The sequence below is a fragment of the Myotis davidii genome, unplaced genomic scaffold, assembly GCF_000327345.1.
Source record: "Myotis davidii unplaced genomic scaffold, ASM32734v1 scaffold591, whole genome shotgun sequence".
Classification (NCBI taxonomy): Eukaryota; Metazoa; Chordata; class Mammalia; order Chiroptera; family Vespertilionidae; genus Myotis; species Myotis davidii.
The window spans coordinates 3,586,533-3,610,268 of record NW_006284340.1 but is presented as its reverse complement, the minus strand read 5'-3'; the positions used below and the strand labels follow the sequence as shown (position 1 = coordinate 3,610,268).

Here is a 23,736-nt window from a genome sequence, read left to right as displayed (position 1 = left end):
CTCTATGATTTCACTCATATGTGGAATCTAATGAACAAAATGATATCAAGCGAAATAGAGACAAACCCATAGACAGAGCAGGCTGACACCTGTCAGTGGGGTGGGGAGGCTGGGAGTGGAAGGATTGAGCCGCGTGGGCCTCAGACCATACACTGAGAAATGCTGCCATAAGGCCAGCAATCCCCAAAGGCTGACTATGACTCCCTCATCTCCCTGGCAACCTCCTAGCTGGCTTTCCACACACTATACACATCATACCCAATGCAGCAACCTTACTGATTGCACCCATCTTGTGTCCTCACACCACCCTCCCCCCAGCTGTCCAGCAGTGCCAGACAAAAGCTTGTGGGGTGGGAGGAGTCACTTTCATAAAACACACACACACACACAAAACCAACAACTTAAAAAAAAAGAAAAGAAAACCACTTAGGGGCGGGTATTTTGGACCGCACTACAGAAAGGGGTAATGACTCTTTCTCAGTGTACTTACTGATATTCATCGAGCAGCACATAGTTTATTTTAGCTAGGGTTTGTGATGTAGCATCTATATTTAATTCCACAAGCTGTCAGGCAACTCATATATTTACAAACACAATCCCGGAAACAATGTGTTTGCTGGTCACAGCTGCATCTGTAACATCTCAGGAGCTGCGTGCTGTTTGGCACAGCTCAGGGCATTATCATTTTACATTCTGCTCCATGCCAAGGTCCAAATGGGGCAGAGCTAGGGCTAAAAGTTCAGGTTTGGGTGACAGGCCTGGCAAAAGGCCAAGAGTAGGAATAGAACTGTAGGCTGCGGGGTCAGAGGGAGAGTTGGCTTGTCAGCCTCACCTCCCTTCTGCAGCCTGCAGAGCCATGAACGATTTCTATGTGATTGGGCTAGGTTTAGTTTGACTTCTCGGGCCTGAGAGAAACACTAACCATCCTGTGTGTATACAGAGGCTCACTCTGCTGGGGAGCGAGCTGGGCTTAACAAGCGAAAGCCAGGCTGGTGGGAAGGAGGCAGGGACAGAGAAGTGTTTCTCTCTGGAGGGTGGAACCAGCTGTCTGCCAGAGGTGTGGAGTGACTCGCTAAGCCAGCTTGAGCGTGGCTGGGCATACCCAGAGGCAGGGGCAAACTGGCATAATTCAGGTGATCTTGGTTCAGGGAGGACAGACTTGTTGGCCAGAATACACGAAGAAAGAGGTGGTAGTGCAATTAAAAACCAGGTAAAGGGGCAGGCAAATCTAAGTGGTCCATCTCCCTACAAAAGGAAGTGTGGAGCTGCGAGCAGGTGCAGGGGCCAGCAGGGGTGTGAGTTTACACCTAAGATGGACCCTCTGAGACTGGGCCCTAAGGAGAAGGATGGGGAACTTGGGCAAAGGCTCTGTTCAGTTTGGGGTCTGAGGAAAAAGCATTGTAACTCAGGGGCACGCAGGGAACCAGCAATTGTGTGTTATCCACCAGGGTCCAGGTTGGGGGAACATTCTTGACCTTGTGGCTCTTAGTACTGTGAAAGGTAACTGCCTTTTCATAAGGGCATGCTGATGGGCCATCTAAACAGGATCCACAGAGCTTCCCCAAATCAGACACTTAGATGGCCTTCTCCAAGGCAGGAAAATGATTTTAAGTGACTCCTACTTTTGTATTTTAAGATTCTGAACTTCCTGTCAATCCACAGCACTTTTTTAAACACAAGTCACGTGGCGGGGAGGGGAGGGCGTGTCTAGGTAACTTCCTGTGACTATGGCTCCCTGACGAGGGATAAACCTGTGGATCTTAGGTTTAGAGGCCAGTTAGGGTGTACTATGGCTTCCTTGGGAGAACATTATTGACTTATCTGTTCTTGAGTTTTCTCTGTGAAATGGGAATTTCACAATATCAACTTCATGGAGGTTTCATGAGAATTAAATGAGTCAATGAATGGAAAGGGCTCAGACCATGTCTGCACGGAGTAACCAATATCTAAACATAATTGGCGATGATGATAATGGTAGCTCTGAAGATGATGAGGAAGCTGAGGCAATAGAGGTGGAGCCAAGTGGAAGCCAGACATTCTGGCTTGGTGGCCTATGCTATGACCCCTCCACTGTGGAGCAGCTGATGGGATGGAGGGATCTCAGTGCCAGGCAGAGGAAGGCAGGTTTCTTATCAGGGCCCCAAGAGCTGCTGGGGTTTCTAAAAAAAGGAGTACCATGGAAATGTGTCATGGTTTGAGAATGGTTCATCTGCATGGAGGTGAGGTTCCAAAGACTCTGAAATGTGCATTTTCCATTTAGAGGTTCTATTTGATGGGCAGTGCCTTCATTCTCTATATGGGAGACCCCTGTGGCTTCAGGGGAAGCTCTGGGGCAGAGGGGCCTCCCTGGTCTGCACCTCATGACCTGGAATTTATCATGCAAGCCTCTGGGCAAGCCTGATGGATAGTTTGTCTCTCCAAGAACAGTGCCCAGGACACCCTGCTGGCAAGTATGAACCCCTGCGACTGATACATGAATCTGTTCTTCACATGTGAAGGGCTGGTTATCACACAGCAGAAACCTGTAAATGTAGGGCTCTGAGGGGATGGTGCCTACAAGGTCTAATGTCACTAACGCTCCGTGTGTGTGTGTGTGTGTTGTGACAGAGAGAGAGAGAGAGAGAGAGAGAGAGAGAGAGAGAGAGAGAGAGAGAACACATATCATCACTCTTAAGCTCATCACATGATCCTCAAGTCCTGTTTCATGAGGGCAAGTGCTGGGACCACCTTGATCATCAGATTTACTGCATCCCCTAGTACAGTCCTCATGCACACAAACTGCTTAGTAACTGACTGACTGATGGACACAGGTGAACGAGGAAGAGGAGAACCAAGTGTAGACCTTAGACTGCGAATATTAAAGTTTCATTCCTTGGGGAGTGGCGCCACCAAGTCCCTCTCCGTCCCCAGCCTCTCCTCTTAATGGCCTCTGATGAATGAAAGAACATTTAGTAAATAGCAATTATGATTAGCTCTTATCTTTGCTTGAATAATCACTAATGTGGGTAACCTGATTCTATACAGGGAAGATATCCATGTGTCTCACCTATTTTAAGTCATGTCCTGACCAGCGGTGGGGAAAAGCATGAAATATCGCTTGCCAGTTCCACGCCAGATCTGGAGGTGAAACTGAAGGTCATTATCACAGAGCCTGGAGAGGACAGTGGCGGTCTGGGTGTAAGCTCTGCCTGGGTTCAGTAGGGGAATCGTGGCCCTGCTGCAGCTGTCTGACCTATTATTGGAGTAAAAGCACCATACTTTGTCTCTGTTGAGGGTGGCAGATCACGCCAACAGGAGGGGAGAATAAAAGTCATTGATCTAATAGCACCCATGTCCACCCCTGCCCTGTAGGAGTCCCCACCCCAGAACGTTCTGCCATTTCTCCTGTCCACCCTCTTTTTCTGCTCAAAACAAGAGGTTTTGCATCAAGATGTGGCAGCTGATCAGAACAAAACACTTTTGGCGAGTTTTCCCCACTGATACCCTCAGATGTATTCAGGAAAACACCTCCTCAATAGAGTTGGCCAATTAACCACTCAAATGGCTTGAGAACTTATTTAATGTCACTGCCTAATCACTTTATTAAATGTCACTTGCTCCATCAGGCAGGGATTTCTGCTTTATTCCTCCCTTCTCTTTTGCTTCACTCCCTTTCTGAAACACAGAGCTTCCTCCTAAAAATAAAATCTTAATGCCTCTCCCCTTCTATTTGTGACCTTGCATTTGCCTGGAATAATGGAATTTGAGCACTGGGCAAGACCAGAGGGCTCATCTTACCTCTTAAATCAGTTTGCTGATGACCAAAGGGAGACTCCCAGAGGGAAGAGACTTACTCCCACGGGCACCAACTTGTAAGTGGCAAAGCCCACAAGGTTTTATAGCTATAAATCATGTCAGTGGTGCAGTGAGGAGCAAATAGGATAGGATCTGGAGTGTGTAGACCTGGATCTGCCACTGAAATACATGACCTGGTAATCCTAGCCTCAGTATTCCCATCTGTGAAAGGGGGAGCAGACAATCTAGGTGGGGAAGATTGAGTGTGATTTTATTATCCATGCTTCATAAGCAGGAAGTTCCACACAAATATTAAATGATTTATTCTGGTGTTTATCAATGATAATTATTAGCAAGATTAACCATTCTGTTAATTACAATACCGATTTCACACCTGTTTCTCCCTTTCTTCTGGCCTCTAACAATAGGTTAGCCATAACCTTAACTCCTCTAACATGTAACCCCTCCTCTGCAGTAATTTTCCAAGGGGGAAGTTTCTCTCACTTGTTGGGATTTAGTACACAAGCTGTGGATGCCCACATTCTAACTGGCTGTCTTGACACATCAAGCATAAATGGAGTTTGAGATGAACAGAAGGACACAAGAGTCCCCAGAAGGCCACAGCCGGGATCACCTCTAAGTGGTGGAGACAGGAGTCTCATAAGCTCTCCGTTTGGAAGACTGCATGGGCTCCTTCTCGTGTGATTACATTTGCACCTGATTTTCTCTACTGACAAAACTATAATGCGTTTAATTCATGGACAGATCTGAGCTAATGTACTCACAAAGCAAAAGCCAGAACTTACTTCACTTGCACCTTTAGTCCAAAGCGAATTTATTGTTTGGGTCCACGTAAAACTCTGTCTTAAATATGATCAAAGTAAATGAAATTATTGGGCTTTCACAAGTAAATTTATACTTTCTTTAATTGAAGAGCTAGCCTCACCATCATTTTTATCTACAGGCCTATAAGGAGGGGGGTTACTCATATAGTCAGCATTAGGACAAAGGACACAGGAAGGTGCTAATTATTTAACCTGCTGAATATTAGTGATGCCACCAGAAGTCATGAGAATGTAGACGGTTAAAAATTTCTTCAGAGATCTCTAATAAAAACATTTCTAGTCATATTATTTGTGGAGCATGAACAGGAAATGGCCAAAAGTTAATCCCTGGAGGAGCCTAATTTTGCTGCATTTTTACTGTCAATGCAGCAATTATTTTGTCTTTTTTTAAATTAAGGCAAATCAACAAATTATAGGACTTTTTTAAAAAAAGAGTTTTGAAACTAGTTTAAAACCTCGCTTTCTTAAAAATATTTTTATTTAGTGAAAATGTTTTGAGACCCTGAGGAAACCTATGGAGCAGAAACCACGTGATCCAAGGCCTGGCTTTTCAGATGTGCGGTTGGCGCTGGATTTGGGCGTTGTTGCTGCGCTCAGCAGACTCGCCCCGCAATCACAAGCATTTGATTCTAAAGCCGATACTGCTACACCCAGTCAGGTTTAGCACAATGTGAGCTCCGAGAAAGCATAATTACAAACAAAGAATGACAAGAAGCACGTGTGGACTCAATAGGGCTCTCTTTTTCCCACACGCTGTCACCTGTCCTTACAAAACCCTTGACTCGCAGGGGAGGTGGCAGCTACCAATCCCCAGATTATAGCACAGGGCACCAAGAGGTTCAGTGGCTGGACCGAGGCCACACACTGTCACTGGCTCATTGCATGCAATTGATTCTTCACAATTTTTTTTTAGGGCCCTTGAGTGTTGGAATTACAAAATGAAGATGTGGCCGCTGACCTAGAGGGATCCATAATCCAGACAGGGAAGGCGTGAATGTGATCAGATTTAGGGACGTCACTCTGCTCCAGAAACTGCCACACTCACTTTTTCTCATGCTGAGAAGAATAGTTAGTCTTCGGGGAACATAAAGAACTCTCACCAGGCCAGGCCTTGTGCAGAATGGGGGAGGGGTACCATTGTCTTTGGCTAAGTCTGTATTGTTTTTCTATTGCTGTCTAACAAATCACCACAAACTTAAAGGCATAAAACAATAAAAAAAATTTACTATGCTCACTAGACTGAAATAAAGGAAACAGTTCTCATCTGGGGATCAGGGTTCATGTGGCTGTTGACAGAGCTGATTTTCTTGTGGCCATCTGACCAACTTTCTAATTTTCTTACTAGCTATTGACTGGGAATTGCTCTCAGCTCCTAGAAGCCACCTAAAACCCCTTGCCGCATGGCCCTCACAGGCCATTCACAGCATGGCTGTTTGCTGTCTTCCAGGCCAGCAGGAGCTTGTCTCTGAAACGTCACCTACGGTTAAAGGTTTGCCGGATTAGGTCAGGCCCACCCAGGATACTTTCCATTTGATGGTCAACTGATTAGTGACCTGATTATGGGAGTGGTGACTCATCTTATTCACAGGTCCTGTCCACACTCAAGGGGAAGGGCGTGCCCTGATGGCCATGGGAAACTTGTGGCCATTTTAGAATTGTGACTTCCCACCCATTCATGCACATCCACCTGACGGCTGTGTCAAGTAGCCCAGCCTCCAAAGTGAGCATCCTTCTCTCCCCTCCAGCAACATGCCTTTAGAAACAATGTTTTATAAGAGGAATTAATTACTAACGGTAGAGTTTCAGATAATGGCATGAGCACTTGCTTCTGTACTGTTAATGTTTAGCACAGCGCCCTCGATGGATACTTCTCAATAAATGAATGTGCGAATGATTAAATGAGAAATATTCTGGGTGTCCTCATCAGATTATATCCTATTCAATATGCTACAACCCATGTGTAAGGCTGATTCCTCCTTTGCATTTATATCACTTTCCCCCATGATCTAAAAGGAATGAATGCTTATTATAAAACATTTGGGGAATTTTCTCCATTCTATGATTTTACTGTTTATATTTAACTTTTTAATCCATCTAGAACTAATTTTCCAATATGATGGATAAAATATTCCATCCCTTACCCAATTAGTCTGTAATGCTTTTTTAAATATATATTAAGTTCTCATGTATAATGAGCTCTATTTTTGAGCCATTTGTTCTATATCATTGATCTGCCCATTCAATTTGTGGGCCAGTATCACCTATTTTAATTATTGGAATTTTATAATATCTTTTAAGATCTAGTAGGAGCAGGCATGGCCTCATTATTCTTCTCTCACCCAGTCCCTTATGCCTGAGTCTGCCTTGCTGCCTGCTCTAGCTCCTTAGACAGCACAGCATGCTTTGACAAGGGTTGGACATGGAGCCAGACCTAGGTTCATATCCTACTTCTGCATCTTCTTAGCTTAATTCCTCTGAGTCCCAGTGAAATGTAAACCTCTCTCTATATAAAAGCCTAAGTGACTGGCCAACCGGCCAACCAGCCGACCAGCCAGTAGCTATGATGCACACCGACCACTAGGGGCAGATGCTCAAAGCAGGAGCTGCTGAGCTGTGGTGACTTGGCAGCTGCAGTTCTTGGGTGAAGCACCCGGAACCAGAGAGGAGGGAGCCTAATTCTAGGGTGTGTCACCCGAGAACCACCCTCTCACAATCCAGGACCCCTTGGGGAATGTCAAAGAGCCAGTTTCAGACCGATCCCTACAGACCTGGTCGAGGGCCCCTGCTGGTGCATGAATCTGTGCACTGGGCCTCTAGTATAATAATAATGCTGATAAACCTCTCTTACTGTGTGTTAACTGGGGCAACTTCTCAGAATCACCTCGCACATGTAAGTGACCAATATCTCCTAGCTGGAGTGGAGGAGTGACTCTGGAGGTCCAGGCACTCATGCTTCTGTCTCTCTATCCTATGACCAGGGACTGATTTGAGCATCCTGCACAGATGCTGAGGCTCAGATCTCTCTGACTCTGGCCAGTCGGCTGGTTGGCCAGTTGTCTGGTCACTTAGGCTTTTATATAGAGAGAGGTTTACATTTGGCCCCAACTTCTGGGTGGGCTCTTCCTAGGATGTGTCCTGCCCACTGATATTTGATGACACAGGCCCATTGGTGAGACCAGGATGTTCACCTGACATCTCCGTGTGTGCTTTTCTGGTTCCAGGGGCCCTGGAGGAGAGGCTCAGAGGGGGAGAGTGTGGCGAGAGAATGAAGACACCAACTGCCTGGGAGAAGCATGAGGTGGCAGAGCGGCACTCGGTTTAGAGGGCTCCGGCCGGCGGCGGCCCCATGGGCAACTCTGCTGGTGCTGGGCCTCCCTGCTTGGGTGTTGGCTGTCTTGGCCACGGCTGCTGCTGTAGTCCCCGAACAGCATGCGTCCTCAGCTGGCCAGCCACCCCTGGACTGGCTGCTCACAGACCGGGGCCCCTTCCACCGTGCTCAGGAGTACACTGACTTCGTGGAGCGGTACCGCCAGGGGTTTACCACCAGGTATAGGATCTACAGGTGAGTGGGGCCTCCCTCAGAACCCAACCTGGACAGGTCCTGTGGGCGGGTGGCTGAGCCAGCGGGAATGCCCACAGACTGAGTTAGAAGTGAGGGCTGGAGGAGCAGCGGGCAGGAAAAACAAGCCTACCATGTTGGTGTTTAAAAAAAGAAAGAAGAAAACACATACAGGCTGGAAAACCTGCTGATGCCTCCTGGGGAACTTAGCAAAAAGGGTTTCTATTTATAGGTTCCGCTGCTTATAAATTGAGGACAAATGAGGCAGCATAGAGTCAGCGTGTGGCCAGTGCTGCGGCAGGAGGGTAGAGTCAAATGCTGGGGCTGGGTTTTAACTAATGGGTTAGATACTTTTATGAGTTGTAATTACCCAGACATGCAAATGAAGGCAGGATAAGCTCCTGCTCCTGCTCCAGAGGTCTGGGGAGCTCTGTGGGGACAGGGACGAGCTTGCCCTCACTCCTGTCAACACCACAGCCTCAGCTGGCCTTGCTTACGGAACCAGGCTGTACTTCCTGGCCCATCAGTGCCCATCCTCAGAAGCATCAGAGAGCAGAAAATCAAGCATGAGACCCATCTGGCCCATGTGACAAGGGACAAAGCAGGGATAAAAACCCCACTGCTGGACCAGCACTTGTAAAGCAGGAGGCACCTCAAGATCCTCACGTCAGGGCTCCCACGAGTGCATCCCTGAGTTCCCATGTCTCCTTCATTCCTCTGCCCATTTGCCCTCTCGCCTACTCCCTTTCACCCTCACCGTGCCCCTAGTCTTCAAACAATCCTGGGAGCTTGGCTGAACTTCTGAACTTTTTTCTCTTATCAAAGACATTTATTTTCCAATTACAAATTAGTTCCCAATGCAAAAATATTAGAGAAAGTATCTTAAAAGCACAAGGAGAAACAAAATCAGAAAAACGCCTATTCTTCCAGCACCTGGAGGTTGTTGTTAACCACGTGGCACATGTGTGTCTAGTCATATGAACATACTCTATGGTTGGACCTCTTGCTAGATCTAGCACTTTGTTATGTACATTAACTCATTTATTTTATTTGTATTGATTTGTGGGGGGAGGAGGGGAGGAAGCGGGTGAGGGAGGGAGAGAGAGAGAGAAACATCAACCAACTACTTCCAAACATGCCCTGACCAGAGTTGGAACCCACAACCTTTTGGTGCATGGGGTGATGCTCCAATCAACGGAGCCACCTGGCCAGGGCAGTACATTAACACATTTAATCCTTCCAGCAACTCTATGCTGGAAGAACAATTCTTCTCCCTTTTTTACAAATGGGGAAATTGAGGTCCAGAGAAGTTAGGGGACTTACCAAAGGACACACAGCTAGTAAATGGTGAGCCAGCTTTAGTTCCCAAATGATCAGACTCCAGAATCTGGGTTCTTGAAATATATTTAGGCATTGTTCTATTTCTAAGAGGTTGGGTATTTGTTGTTGTTGTTGTTTTTTTTTTAATGTCTGCAATAACCATGGTGTTTGTTTGGGTCAGTATGGTGTTTCAGAAACAAGGTTTTAAGGTATTCAGCACTGGAAGATTCCCAGCTGGTAAGAGCATACATTTTGGAGGCCTATCTCCTGGCATGTGATTCTCATAGGCACATGCAGACGAAGGGCCTGGGGAGTGAAGGGGTTGGGGAGTTACACAGAAACAAAATACAAAATCCTGCTAGAGAGAGAGAGAGAGAGAGGGAGTTAGTTTAAGCAGCAAATTCCTCCAGTCCATGAAAATGAGATTTAATTTACCTTAGATGTTTCAGTTTACCCCAAATCTTTCAGAAGCACTGTTATCACACAAATATATTTTTTAAAAGTACATTGGAATTGAAATAGGCTGAGAATCCCACCACCACCATTCAGGGCTGTAAGAACTGGAGGGATTCAACCATCATTTTCCTTCTTCGATAGAGATTTCTTCTCATCAAGTCCCAGCCCCAGCCTGGAAGCCATGGAGGGCCTGGTGGCAGCTCTGAGCTGGCCGATGGGGAGGAGAGTGTGTAATCATTTCTGCACTATCAACCGTTCTATCAGTCGGTAATGGCTTTCTGATCATTTAATGTAACGAGCTCTTACACGGTGCCATTCTGCTTCTCGGGGGTCAGTTCTTGCACATGAACCTGTACTTGGGGAGGCAGTAAGCATTCATTCTGACAGACATGCAGCACTCTGATTTGTGACCCTTTGGTGGGGGACCAAAGAATGGTCACACACAGCTGCTCCAGGAGCATTCTGGGAGTTTTGCCTTTAGTTATCAAGCGAAGTGGTGGCTCCAGGGAGACTTGTTGTAGGATCTGTATTGTGATCCACCTCCCTGTTCCTGTGGGAATTCCCTCTTATCCTCCTTCTCCTTTGGTCTCTAGTGGCAACTCCCTTTGGCAAATTCATGACCTTGCTTCCTCTGATGAAAGAGGGTCACAAGAAATTGTTAAACTACACATGGAGGGTCACCCACATGACCAGAAGGGCACTTTATCCAGAACGGTAGAGGGAGAATAAGCTTACAGAGAGTATCAGAAATGTATTATGGTGCAATATTCAGTCTCAAACAGAATTCATTCAATTCTCTAAGAAAGCTTTTGGTCCATAGAAAACAAATGGTATTTTCATGTGCTCTCCATAGAAGAAAGGAGACGAACTGTAACGGCAAAGAATAAGGCTTTCCAACAGGTGGGATGTTTGGTGCTGAATCCTAGGAAGCTCTCTCGCACCAGGAAAAAGACCCCCTTGCAGTTGTGTGAACAGGTCAGAACTAGCCCACAGCAAGGTTCTCATGTTAGTCTCTGGATCCCACGTATTCTTGTTGGGATATCAGCCTGCACTCTCACTTTCAGGAGATGACTTGTTGCTCTAGAATAGCTCTGACCTTTCTAGCCACGGGCCCCAGAGTTTGTTGCTCTCTCCATTTCAAGTTTGTTTTCACCTTTCTGAGGGAAGGTTCTGGAGCTAGCAGACCTGTTTTCTAAGCCTGCAGCTGCAGCTTCCTAGCTGTGTAATGCTCAGCAAATTATTTAATATCTTTACTCCCCAATTTCCTTCTTTGTAAAATCAGGATGTGAAACACTAATAAATTAATGTGAAAATTAAATGTGTTGGTTGATGTAAAGCACTTAGAACAGTGTTTAATCAATACAACCTATCATTATTAGGTTGTTCTCAGCAAATAGTAGCCAATACAAGATGGTAACAAGATGAGAGCCACAGGTGCTGTCTTTGTGATGTCTGCTGAAGTCTAAGCATCCAACAGAAAGAAAGAAAATATTGTCATTTTTCTTTATTTTTTAAAAGCATATTAACCTTCACCCTTCCATCTAGTTCTCTGCTGGGAGAGAAACTCAACTAAAGAATGCATGAATCTGGGCACACTCTTCCTGGTCTTGCAGGCCTAACAGAGAAAACTAGCTTATTTCAAGCATGTTTTAGAGTCACCACAGGGGAATATCTTTCCCCTAAAGTCAGGGATCGCCAGCTGAGCAGGCCTTCCTTAGGATGTCCTACAGAAGCCGGTCACTGCCAGTCCTGGTCCCAGGTGTGACATGGACACCTCAGGAAGGCACCGTTATGAGAAGAACGACAGTATGTACTCTTGTTAAGCCTTCCTAAGTAACAGGATGGTTTGATCATCTCACCCAATATTTTGGCAAGCTTTTAAGTTTCACTAACTAACCTCTCATCATGTCCTCAAGCCCTGTCAAACCAACATCTGAGCAGTCAGCCCACTTCTCAGACACTGTCTCTTAGCAGGCTAGTGGAGCCATCAGAGCAGAGGTCCCATCTCCAATTCCATTTGTGAGCCTCAACCCCCCTCCCTTGCTTCACTCCATAGCTCCTACTCCATAATAAACACTCTCATAGCAGCCCTATAAGGCATAGGAGGCTATTAGGTCCAAGGCAATGAGACGGACTTATTTGTTCAAGGTCAGAGAGGTAGAGAGTCACAGCCAGAAATAGCATTCAGGGCTCCTGACTTGAAGTCTCCTGCTCATTATCTAGACCACGCCACTTCCCTCTGACTGGTAAGTGCATCTTCATCATAACACGCAACCTAATCAGGCACCTAAATTGAGCTGATGCAAATGTAAATATGGTTTCTCGAAACACTCTAGCGATAATGTTCCATTCTCTCTTTGCTACAAATCAAAGTAATGAGCAGTCTGTTTTTTTTTTATTTCTTTTTGTATTAAGGCTTTAATAGAGAGATAATCATGGGATTGGAAAAAATCCAAGCCACTATGATGAAACACTTAAAACTCGGAAAGAATAAATTAAAATTAGGAGAAAAAGTTAAAAACCATACAGAACCATGAGTATAATAAGGTGGTTAGGGGGAGAGCAAGGCTGGTGTAATTCCAAATTATTGACCTTTGTCAATATTATCTTTATTTCTAGCTGCCTCATTTATTTTTATTTTTATTTTTTTAGAAAGGAAGGATTTGGAGATACAGTAGAAGTGTTTTGGGAGGAAGATAAACAAAAAATATATTAAATAGATATCTTCATTGATTAAAAAAAAAGGACATTACATTCTGATCATATTCTGGGCCAAGTTTATAAATTTTGAGAACCGAAGTAGAACAAAGCTGAAAGTCAAGAGGGGGGAGTGGAACCCAAAAGTAGGCAGTGTTCAGGCAGGAATGTGTTTTAGCAGGTGCATCTGGAAACATCCAATGGGGCAAGCAGACACAGAATCAGAAGATGTGATGAACAAGGGCAGTTAAGGCCAAAGAAGTTGTCAGCAGGCACCAGCACAATAACCCTTAGAAAAGAAAACCTGTTTGCAGTTCATCAGGATGAAAAATAAGATATGGTAATAGCTCATGTATGCAGGAAGTGAGAAATGGGAAAGAGCAAGTATTTGACCCACACTGCTCCCAGCGTGGTCTGTGACCCCAGCAGCGTCAGCCTTACCTGCAGCTCATAAAAAACACAGGACCTCAGGCTCCTCCCAGACCTGCGGAATCAGGACCTGCATTTTCACAAGAGCATGACAATAAAGCGCCTTGCGAGGCGCTGTGTTTGGTTACACTAAGTGCTCCGGAGACCAAGAGGAGAGCAGGAACAACCAGGGTGGATGGACAGAAGGCTTCAAGGGAAGGCAGCATCTCCCACAATGCCCTGGAGGTAGTGAGAATAGTGACAGAAGATGTTACAGATGAAACAGAATCATAATCAAGGAAGGTTAAATTTAGGAGTTATTAGTGCCAAGGCATATGAACTCATAAGAATAGATGCAGCAGCTGGGAGAAAAATTTAAAAACAGAAAAGGCTGGAGGGCCTAGAACCAGCCTGTGGGTGCCTCCTGGGAGCGGAGAGGTGAGGAGGCAGAGAGCAGCTGTGGAAGCAATCACAGGGGCAGCTCTAAGCTGATGTATCATCCAACCACTTCCCTCGGACTAACAAATACCGATTTGGATAAACAGCAAACCCTGGGTGAGGCACCATCTCTAATTAAGAGATCACAGTCCATGTAAACAGACGACAACCAAAGGCAACCTCAGCCTGCGTAGGTAAATTCCACTGATTTCTCAGGCATTCGTTATGGCTACCGGGACAGACCAAAGGCTGCTACCACACAGCTACAGGGAACCGTGAGGGAGGGAAGCCACGGTTCTCAGGGGGTGGAACAGGCAGGGAAGGAGGGGAGGTCTCCTGGAAAATGACTGTCACCCGAATGAACTGGTTGATCTCTGAACTTCTCACTGGGTTTATATTTTGACAACCAGAGAGAGCATTGGGATGGAAGGAGAGAACGGCATGGTGCACAAACAGAGGGAAACAAGTGAGGGCAAAAGGAGAGGCAATGCGGCCATGACGAGCCTACAGGTCTGGTCACAGGCATTATTCCTCAGCCCACAGAGGTGTGAGAGAGGGACAGATGATATGTTGAGAATTTGCTTTAACCAAGAGTTCTGTGCTGACTACGTGTACAGTACCTCTGACATATCATATGCCATCTAGAGGGTAGATCCGGCATGAAATCTTTACCCAAGGAATTTCAGTCCAGAGCGTCTGGAGGGGGAGCAGAGTCCTGCCCCATCTCTGACATGGGAGAGGAAAGTGTTCTCTCTTGGAAAAGGAGAACTAGCACAAAAGAAGCAACTACAGTTCAAGAGTCTACGAAGAGCAATGTTCATTCAGTATTTTTGAGGGCTGACTCTGTGCTTCTGCTTTTGGAAGATTCTAATAATAAACCATGAACAAGAAGGACACCATTCTTCATCTGATGGAACTTACAGATAAGCATATTTGGAGAAAGTGCCAGGTCACTTGGCAAAGGAAGGTCAAGGAAGGCTGTAATAAAAGGTGATGTACAGGGAAAACCCAGTGAATGAGGGAGACAGCATGGGGGATGGTGTGGTGGACAGTATTCCCCAAGGCATGGGGACGAAGGTGTGGTTCAGGAACTGGGCAGCCAGTTCCACACATCTGATATCGATGTCAAGATGCACATGACTGTGCCCCTCCTTCCCCTGCTTTGTGTTATTTTCGCCATAACTCGTCCATCCAAAATGCCAAAAGGATGAGACACTGGTTTCTTCCAGAATGCAGTTTCAAAACACTCACCTGGCAGAGCCTGTCATTTCTCTGTATTAGGGGCGAGGAAATGAAGTTAAAGTCATTGCATGTCTGGAGAAGGCAGGAGCTAAGGCTGTTCCTCTCGTGGGTGACTATTCCCCAGGTGAGGAAATGGTAAGCAGTACTTTCAGGTCCTGTAAACCTACTGGTTCAACTGAAAATCCAGCATCATTTATGCTGAAAAGTTTGAATTCAGAGGAAGCTTACCACATCTTGCATGTGTTCGCTTAGTTCTCCCATGGGCAGTTATGGAGCATTTTCTTTTGTGCAGAATATTCTGGACAGAGTAGGAGAGAGAGAGAGAGAGAGAGAGAGAGAGAGAGAGAGAGAGAGGAAGAGAACAGGGTTTTAGTGATTTCTGGGAATTCAGCAGCCCAGTTTGAGTGACAGCACACACACCGGAAAACACATCAGAATGTCACATCTCAAGTGCTGCAGAGAGGAGGACATTTAGGACATGCTCAATGATTGATGGATTGAATCGGCCCTCGAATGCGATGTCAGAATGAGTTTCCAGGATGCCAGTCCCAGGTTCCCCCAGGACAAAATGACTCTCACCCCACATTTTCCCATGTCTTTTGGGGCTGTAACCAGGTTATTCACCCTGGCTCAAAATACGATGGCAAAGATGGTCTGTAAAGAATAAATGAAAAAAATAAAAATGTGCAAGAAGTGAAGAGAGAATGCAGGATGGCCAGGGGGAGAAGGCCGAATTGGGCTTATTTTCCGTTGAGATTCAAAAGCGAGATCTTGAGTCAGCCAGGCAGAGAAAAAGAGGATTAATTTTTGCTTTGAGAAATAATTAATTTTATTCATGAATGAATTGTTACTTAGAGACATGTACGTTTAGAGAGGAGTGAGGTGAGCTTCATCTAGAAATTGTCAGGACACAGATGCAGGCAGACAGGGACACTGGCTAGTCATGTGGTCTCTTCTTTTTCTGCCTTTTTTTTTCTTTCTTTCTTCTTGAGAGAAGAGCTTTTTCTGGGTCAGGGAATCTCATTTTTTTTCTTTATTCAGCTTCTGCCACATTTATCCCACCTGAGGGCTTCTCACATCTCCCGCAAGAAAATTATTTCAGTCCACAGAAAGCTCAGAACAGTGAGTGGCACATGGAGCATTTATTTACTGGGCACATTTATTGAGCATCTGGGTGTGCTGGCCACTCCACAAGTGCTGGGGACACGGCGTGAACAGGATACACCCCAGGCTTCAGGGAGCGCTGCCCTCACAGAAAAACCTGGAGCAAGTGATTGGAAGTGGCCCGGGATCTATACGGCCGAAAAGTGCCAGGTGTGAGGGGTCTGGTTCCCATGCCTGTCACCTGCCTTCCCCTCTAGAACTGGAGACGGGAGTGTACTCACAAGGTACCGAGGGCCCGTGGGACAGAGTTTTGACCATGAAGCCTGGGCTGGAGATGAAGGTTTGGACCTGGATTCCATTGGACTGGTTTGCCCAATCCTAATGAAGCCTAGCGAGGTCGTGGCTGGCCACGTGGCCTCCAATGGAGCTCCAGCGACTGAGGTACCAGTGAGATGAGGGTGGGGGAAGCCTCAGTGGGGCTGTCCACTGGAGGGCGTGGTAACCAAGGGACAAGAGCCTGTTGTGAGCTGGGAGCTTAATGCATTAACTCCACACAGTATTGAAATGTGGACCACAAGACAGCAGGGGTCACCAATCTCCTCCACTTTCCTGTGGGACAAAAGGAGGACAGGGGCCAAGAAAATAGATGGTTCCAGGAGGACAAACAAGCTTGCCAAAGTTTCTATAATGTAGGGGTTTTGGAAAGAACACACATGACTCTCTTTTTTCTGTGAAACATAAAGAGAATAAATAATAAAAGCTAATATACATTGGGTGCTCACATATGCCCAACATTTTATTAAGCGATATATAATTATCCTCATACAAAGGAGATGCTATTTGTACACACACATTACAGATAAAGACACTGAGATTAGGGGATGTCACATGGCTGGTAAGAAGAGGACAAAGCCAGCACTCAAACCATAAAATAGAGGACCTGACCATTAAATTATTATTGAATGAAGTAAATAATCTGAGCCTGGATTCCCATCACTCTGAGGAAAACCAGTTGTAACTACCTGTGCCCTGGCCCTCCGCCCCCTTTGGTGGTATTCTTACAGAGCTTTGGGAGGCAGAAGGTGGGCTTCAAGGAGCTGGAGGGTGGTGGAACCCACATGAAGTTCCTATGGTTCTGTTTCCACCAGATTCCTCCATCTGCACCTGTATTCTGGGGAACCCTCCATGGAAGGAAGCAACTCACCCGCAGCAAAGCCTGTATTGTGGGCTTTGCACAGCCAGTGTGTTTCTGTAGGGGGCATTGTAAACTGAACTTCTGTAACTTGAATCCTCTACTGGAGGGGCACTTCATACCATTTCCAAAATGCAGCCTTTTTTTTGGCCTGGCTTATAAAAATTCAGTGTTAAGTCAGTTTCTAGCCCCTGACTTTAGGATCAGATAGCTACTGATCTATAAACACCAATATCTACTTGGAAGCGACATTTTCACAAAGCCAGAAAAAAATCCTTGGTGCTGCAAATAACCTCTGCTTATTTCGTTTGTAAATTTGGAGTTTCTTACAGCGACAAGATTGGTATGTCCTCTGGGTCACCCCTGCTTACTCCCTGCATGCACAGCACACCGTGGATTCCAATAAAACTCTGAACAAGACCCAGGACTGGACTCCCGATTCAGTTTCAGGATTTGTAGGTGTGGGGGTAGGCATAGTAGGGCTCTTACATAGGGACAGGGTTTGGGGACGATGCAGTGATCTGGCTGAGCTTCCTCTACCTGCTGTGTTGTCCCTTCTGCACCTGATTCTGCCACCATGCCAGGCTCTCCCCCGAACCCAGAAATGTGCTTCTTTCTCCCTCTGCATGCAAAGAACAAGCTTTGGAAGCCATGATGAGTCAGAGCAAGAAGTTTCACTGTCCAGGTAGGAGCCCTCGTGGGAGAGAAATGAGGTCTCCAGAACCAGCACTGCTCCAAGCCTTCATTACCAGCCCCAGTGCTGGGAGGATTCTCATGTTTCTTGCGTGCCCAGAGAGTCTGGGCCTTACCTGGGGACATGCTAGTGACGGAGGAGGGACAGGAAGAAAGGCTCTGGGGAGTGAGTTCCCTTGGATGCCCAGAGGCATGAAACCACCTAATGATCCCTTGACATAAGCTATGTCGTTGGTTTACTAGTAACAAAGGTAAACTTCAGTGTGGTAAGCCAGCCTCTTGCTCAGCTAGTTCTGTGGGTGTTCTAAATGGTGAGCTTGATAAAGACAGTGTGGAGAAAAAGGTGGGTGTGTGCAAGTCAAACATTCGGCTAGAAACTCATGCCCAAATGAGACTTGATAGAAGTGTAGCTCTAGAAGCTGATAACACATTCTTTTGTCTTCTGTGACCACCAAGGAGGGTGGTGTCCATTTGGGTGCCTGAAGGCTGGGAGACTAAATCTGGGAGCCACAGCTTTAGGGGTTGGCCTAGGTCAGGAAGCCAAAGCTGCAAAGACAGTGTGTAGGTGTGCAAGGAAGCCCAACAACATGGGTGACGGGGACAGAATAGAACCGAGGGATGCCTGATACTTGAACCTAAAGTCAGCTATTTCCTACCCAATGCAGACAACTGCTCTACAAATCCCCAAGAAAGCGGTGAACAGTCTGGGCTCGAGCAGTTCCATTTCTGCGTGTTCATGAAGCCAATTTCCATTTGACAGCTCACTATAACGATCTTTCTGATATTGAGTCACAGTCTTTCTTCCCATAATTCCACTTATGGATCCTGACTCTGCTTCCTCTTATTTCTGTGGGACAAGTCGAAGTGCCTCCTCTTCACAACACGTCTCTAGAGACCTGAAGATGGTTATTATTCTCCCCGATTCCTAGACTTGTCAGCATGCTACAACTTCCCTCCAGAAGTTCTTTTCTCTCTTCCCCTCCTTTCACATCCTCTCCCTCAAGCTATTCTCCCTCTTTTCATGTTTCCTCATAAAGGAAATATAATACATTTATTTTGACATAAGATCTGTTGAACCAATTCTGGCTCCTAGGAGCTTGCTAGCTCAAGAATCTTGTCACCGTTCTGGAGTTGTTCAGGCCAGGCATTGTCCTTTCCACAGACTTTTTTTTAACTCCTTGCATTCTTTGCAGTTCTCCAAGGCTTGTGAGGGTGCTGCTAGGTCACAGGCCACCTCAGAAGAGTGATGACTCTCCTTTGGAATCACAGCATCAATGCTTCATGAAAAATTGGAAATAAGTGCTAGGCTTGTGGTAAAAGAACACAGGTTTTCCATGCAAGTTAAATGTAGGTGAAAAAAATCCTAACTTTTTCCTCAGCCTCCGAAAGAATTGCCTCCACCTCTTGCTTGGTTTGATTTTGTGCAGCTAGACTCAGTTTCTGTGGTAGAATCATAGCCACGTGGCCCCTGCCATGTATCCTATTACACGATTTGTATCTGTCTCCTTTGCCATTGCTCCCTCATGCGGCCAGGCGCCATGCTGCTGGACTCCTTCCTCGTCCACATCCCCACACTTCTCTCCCTAACTGTAGTCTGAGTTAATCTATCCACTGATTTTATAGTTATTAAGAGTTCAAAAAAAAATCCTCAACAGTGACAGATGCTTTCCCTGCAGAGATGACTCACACACCATGATCCCACAGCATCAAAGTCGAGGCCTCGAGACCAACACCATTTCCCACCCAGATAAAATAAGAAGAGAGGCCCCAATGGGCATGTTGCTGAGCTGTGGAGAAGTGGGGGCATGGATGTTTGACCTCATAGACAATAAAAGTCAGGTAACTGAAAGGGACCCTAATCTAGACATGTAATAAAATCAAGAGTGAAGATCATTTTGCCAGGCTGGAATATGAGATTGACTTAAGGTAGTTATTAGTCATAGTAGGCTAAAGCAGGTACAAGCAGTCCCCAAATCTCAGTGACTTAATAAAAGCTGCTTTGTTTTATTGTTCATGTCACATTCCAGTGCAATTTATGGAAGGGTTAAAAGTAGATTGCTTCATGAAATCATTCAGGTCCAAGGTTTGTTCTATCTAATCACTCTGGGACCTCAGATCCTCCTCTGGGTCCTAGTGGACAAGAAAACAGAGACAGCATGAAGCACGTCAAGGCAGATCTTAGGGGCTAGGCCTGTGTTCAGTCACATTGCCATACTTAATACAGAGGAAGCTGGGGCGGGGGGTGTCCGTGAGTTAGGAGGGAAGTGGAAACAGTTTAGAGAACAACTTTCTAGTCTATGTCACAAGGGGCAGAATGCAAGAAGAGGGAAAAATGCAAAGCCCTAAATTTAAGTTCAAAATGTCAACTTCACAAATATATAGGAAATCTGACTTAGCTGTGAAAAAGAAGAAATCTGGGGCGGAAAAAACAAATAAGGTTTGGTTGATCATAACATTACTCTGTTAGTCAAGAATACTTTTGTCTTTTAACATATGAATACAATGACCCTGGCCAGGTAGCTCAGTTGATTAGAGCATCATCCCAATATGCCAAGGTTGTGGGTTCAATCCTGGTCAGGGCACATATAAGAATCAACCAATGAATGCATAAATAAGTGTAAAGAATACAATATGCAAGTGCATTAATAAAGGAAATATATATAGGAGAAAGATCATCGACTTTCTCCATCTGTTGCTTAACTAAGTGTCCTTGACTAAGATACTTAAATTATCTGAGTCTCAGCCAGCTTAGCTATATAGGGCTAAAGCATGTGGGGTGTATCAGTTAACTACTGGTATGACTATGCATATGAAAATAACCCCAAAAATCAGTAGCTAAAAACAAGAATCACTTATTCTCATGCATCTGTAGGTTGGCTTGGTTAGCTATGCTTCCGGATGCAGGCCTGCAAGGGCATCATGAGGTCTTTACTCCAGTGTTGTTTTTCCGGGGGCACAGGCTGGAAGAGCAGCACCTGCAGCGACTGGGGGATGCAACTCTAATGGTGAGTGCAGAGATGCAAGAGAGAGTGGAATCATGCAATGACTTTTGAGATCTTGGCCCAGAACTGGCACACTGTCACTTCTGTCCATATTCCATTGTCCAAATCAAAGTCACATAGCCAAGTCCAATATCAATGGTGGAGGTAAATGAGCTCCCTCTATATGAGTGAGTGATACTGCAAAGTCACATGTCTAGGGACATTCTAATGCAGATAAGAGTGAGGAGTCAATATAATACACTGTATTTGGAAGACTGTGATGATTAAAAAAAATATGAGCATCCAGTCGCAAGCCTGGCAACACAGGGGCTCAGGAAAGAGGCACTGTGATGATAGTTATGATGATGATGGTAATGATGTACATATCCAGATATTGTATCCTACTGTACTCTCAGAGCACACCCACTGGATTGTGTTTAACTTGGATTGCCATTTAAAAAATAAATATATGCACTAGCTAGATTTCAAGCAGATGAGGTTGAACATAAAGGGCCTAGGGAATCTGGAAACTGTACTAAAGGAACTAAAAATATTTAGTCCAAAGAAGAGTGGCCCATATAAAAAGTAAATGCACCCAAATACCAGAAGGGCTATCTCATTGCAAAAGGAATAATCTTGTAGAATAATGGAAGGAACTGTCAGTCTGGGGGAATTCTCTTAGAGTTGAGTAGATAATGGGTGGCCCGTGGACATTTGCTGGGGACAAGCATAGCACAAGCTATCTGCTTGCTGAGCAAAGGCAAGGACATGGGAGGTAGAGCGGTGACCAGAGCCATTTTCCACAGATGAATGGAGGAGCTGTGGGGAGTGGGTTGAGAGGTCAGAGTAGAGCTGGGTTTCTGTACTTGGAAAAACACAGACCTTAGCTCCCTTTTCATTTCCTTCTACTCTGTCAGATCCACTGGTCCTCCATTCCAACCTGTCTGTTTGCATTTCATGTTAATTCTATATAACCCTCAGTGCCCTCTCCCAGCTGTGGAGCCCCAACATGGCAGTGTGAGATTCCCTAAACATTGGTCTCTTCCTCTCCTTTTAGCTTGAGTCTCCCCTCCCCATCTCTCCCAATCAGACTTAATTAAACTGTTTGAAAGCTGCAGCTTGATTTTAATTAGAGCAAAATTGTGAAGATTAGAATGAAATTGGCCAATCATTGTTTACGGGGCCATTGTGTGAGAACACAGCAGGCTGTTAAATTACCTCCATGCCAGGCTTCTTGAATTCTCCCAGACAGGAGGAGAGACAGGGGCAGTGGTCATCATGCGAGGGCTGGCCTCCATTCTGCTCCTGTGCCCCCAGAGTTTCAGGTCCCAGATATTATTTAACCCATGGCTCCTGGATTGAAACCTTCCTGCCTGTGGATTTCTCCCAGCCACAGTGGAAAACAGGGCAAAAGTATTTCCTGAGAAGTATGACAGAGGTGTACAGTGGTCTCTGAACTTGCACACGTCACAGACAAAGGCAGGAAAGCATTCGCAGCATGGTCTGGGATCTCGTCACACTACTGCTGACCAACTGAGATTGGGTCATTTTCTCAATTTCTCTGTCACTTCATTTGTTAACCTGTAAAAGTTAACAGTTGAGTAATGATATTTTCTGTTCCTCCTTTCTAAGGGCCTTGTATAGATAAAATAGTTGAACATGTGTGAAAATTGCATACAAATTTTTTAAAAAAAATCTGAAGGAAAGCTCTATACCAATATTACTAGTAGAGGTTATGGTGTTTATTATAATTTCTCTTTATAGCTTAGATTAATGGTGTCCTATTCATTATAGCAGTAAAGGCTCTAATAGCCAAGTACATTACAATAATGTGATGTTGAGATAGGAATCTCCTGATGATATAATGTGTCTAGAAATACTGCCTTCTATACAGGAGCCAAAACACCACAGATCCCACAGCCTCTAACATGTCCAGTTAGAGAATGTGAGACCATCGTAGCTGCGTTGCTGAGGCAAGTAGCTGGCATCCTTTATGTGGGTGTTGGCTCTGGCTATTCTTGTTCATGGGAGTTTTTCATGACGAAGGGTGTGAGGCATGAAAAAGAAGCGAAGTGTAACAGCTTAGCTTGTTGGGTTGGGTTCTGTGCTGGAAACTACAGCCCAAGATATGAGGTATGTTAACAGAAAATGAGGAAAGAAAAGCTGCTTTGTGTCTGGACCTCAGTGGCCCAATGATCAGCGGGGTTTACTGAGACTACTGTATCAACCTGGCAAGTCTCAAGCTATTTGGGAAAAGGCAACTCTCCAAAAGAAAGGGGGTTTTTGAGAACAAAGATATTTATCCGGAGCTGTCTGGTATCAGAGAAAATTTCCCATGGACACTGGTTGACAATTAACATAGACAAAGTCAAGTCACAGGAAAGATGACAAGAAAATTGAGGCCTTGGCTTAAGGCCAATCCATCCTTTTTGCTTCAAAGTTCTTAAATATTTTATTCAATAACCCATCATGTGCCTTCCTTAATTTTTTAAGGAAAACCAATCATATTTTTTCTTACAGGACGGGTCATACCAAAATAGCCATTTGGAGAGTCCATAGCTCAGTCCCTTTCAGCACTGCCATCCCTTTGAATACTGAAGTTTGGAGGAGCATGCCCCCCAAGACAGAGGTTACCCAAAATAGGTCAGGGAAGGGGATTAGTCGCTACCACAACAGCACATTCTTTCTACCATTGTTTTCAAAGTGGAGCTTGGAGCTGGGCATCCCGGGCTCCACGGCTGCCTTAAGACCTCTGCCGACTCTTCGGATCAGATCCTATTCTGAGAAATGCTGCCTGAGTTGGCACGTGGTGATGGGTTGGCTCTGCTGGAAGCAACATTGATTCCCTCCACAGTGAACCAGCCTGGAGTCTAACTCAGGAGGAACAAATGGGCTCCTGGCACTCGGGGCACATCGATACGGGTGTCCGGCCTGAAGAGGGGGGCACAGCAGGGGAGAGGGGCAGCTGCACACTCAGGATACAGGAAATGTGCCTTCCCATGTCGGTGGCCTTGGAAATGGGCCTGG

At 45.6% G+C, this 23,736-nt stretch overlaps 1 protein-coding gene across 1 annotated transcript in view; it reads left to right on the top strand.

Annotated features, from left to right (window-relative positions):
- Nucleotides 1-23,736, top strand: part of BRINP2 (bone morphogenetic protein/retinoic acid inducible neural-specific 2) — an 87,728-nt gene that overhangs the window by 38,817 nt on the left and 25,175 nt on the right. The window contains exon 2 of the mRNA XM_006754523.2: nucleotides 7,841-8,181. Coding sequence (XP_006754586.1) covers nucleotides 7,913-8,181 — 269 coding nt within the window. The 5' untranslated portion in view covers nucleotides 7,841-7,912. The remainder of the gene's footprint in view (nucleotides 1-7,840; nucleotides 8,182-23,736) is intronic.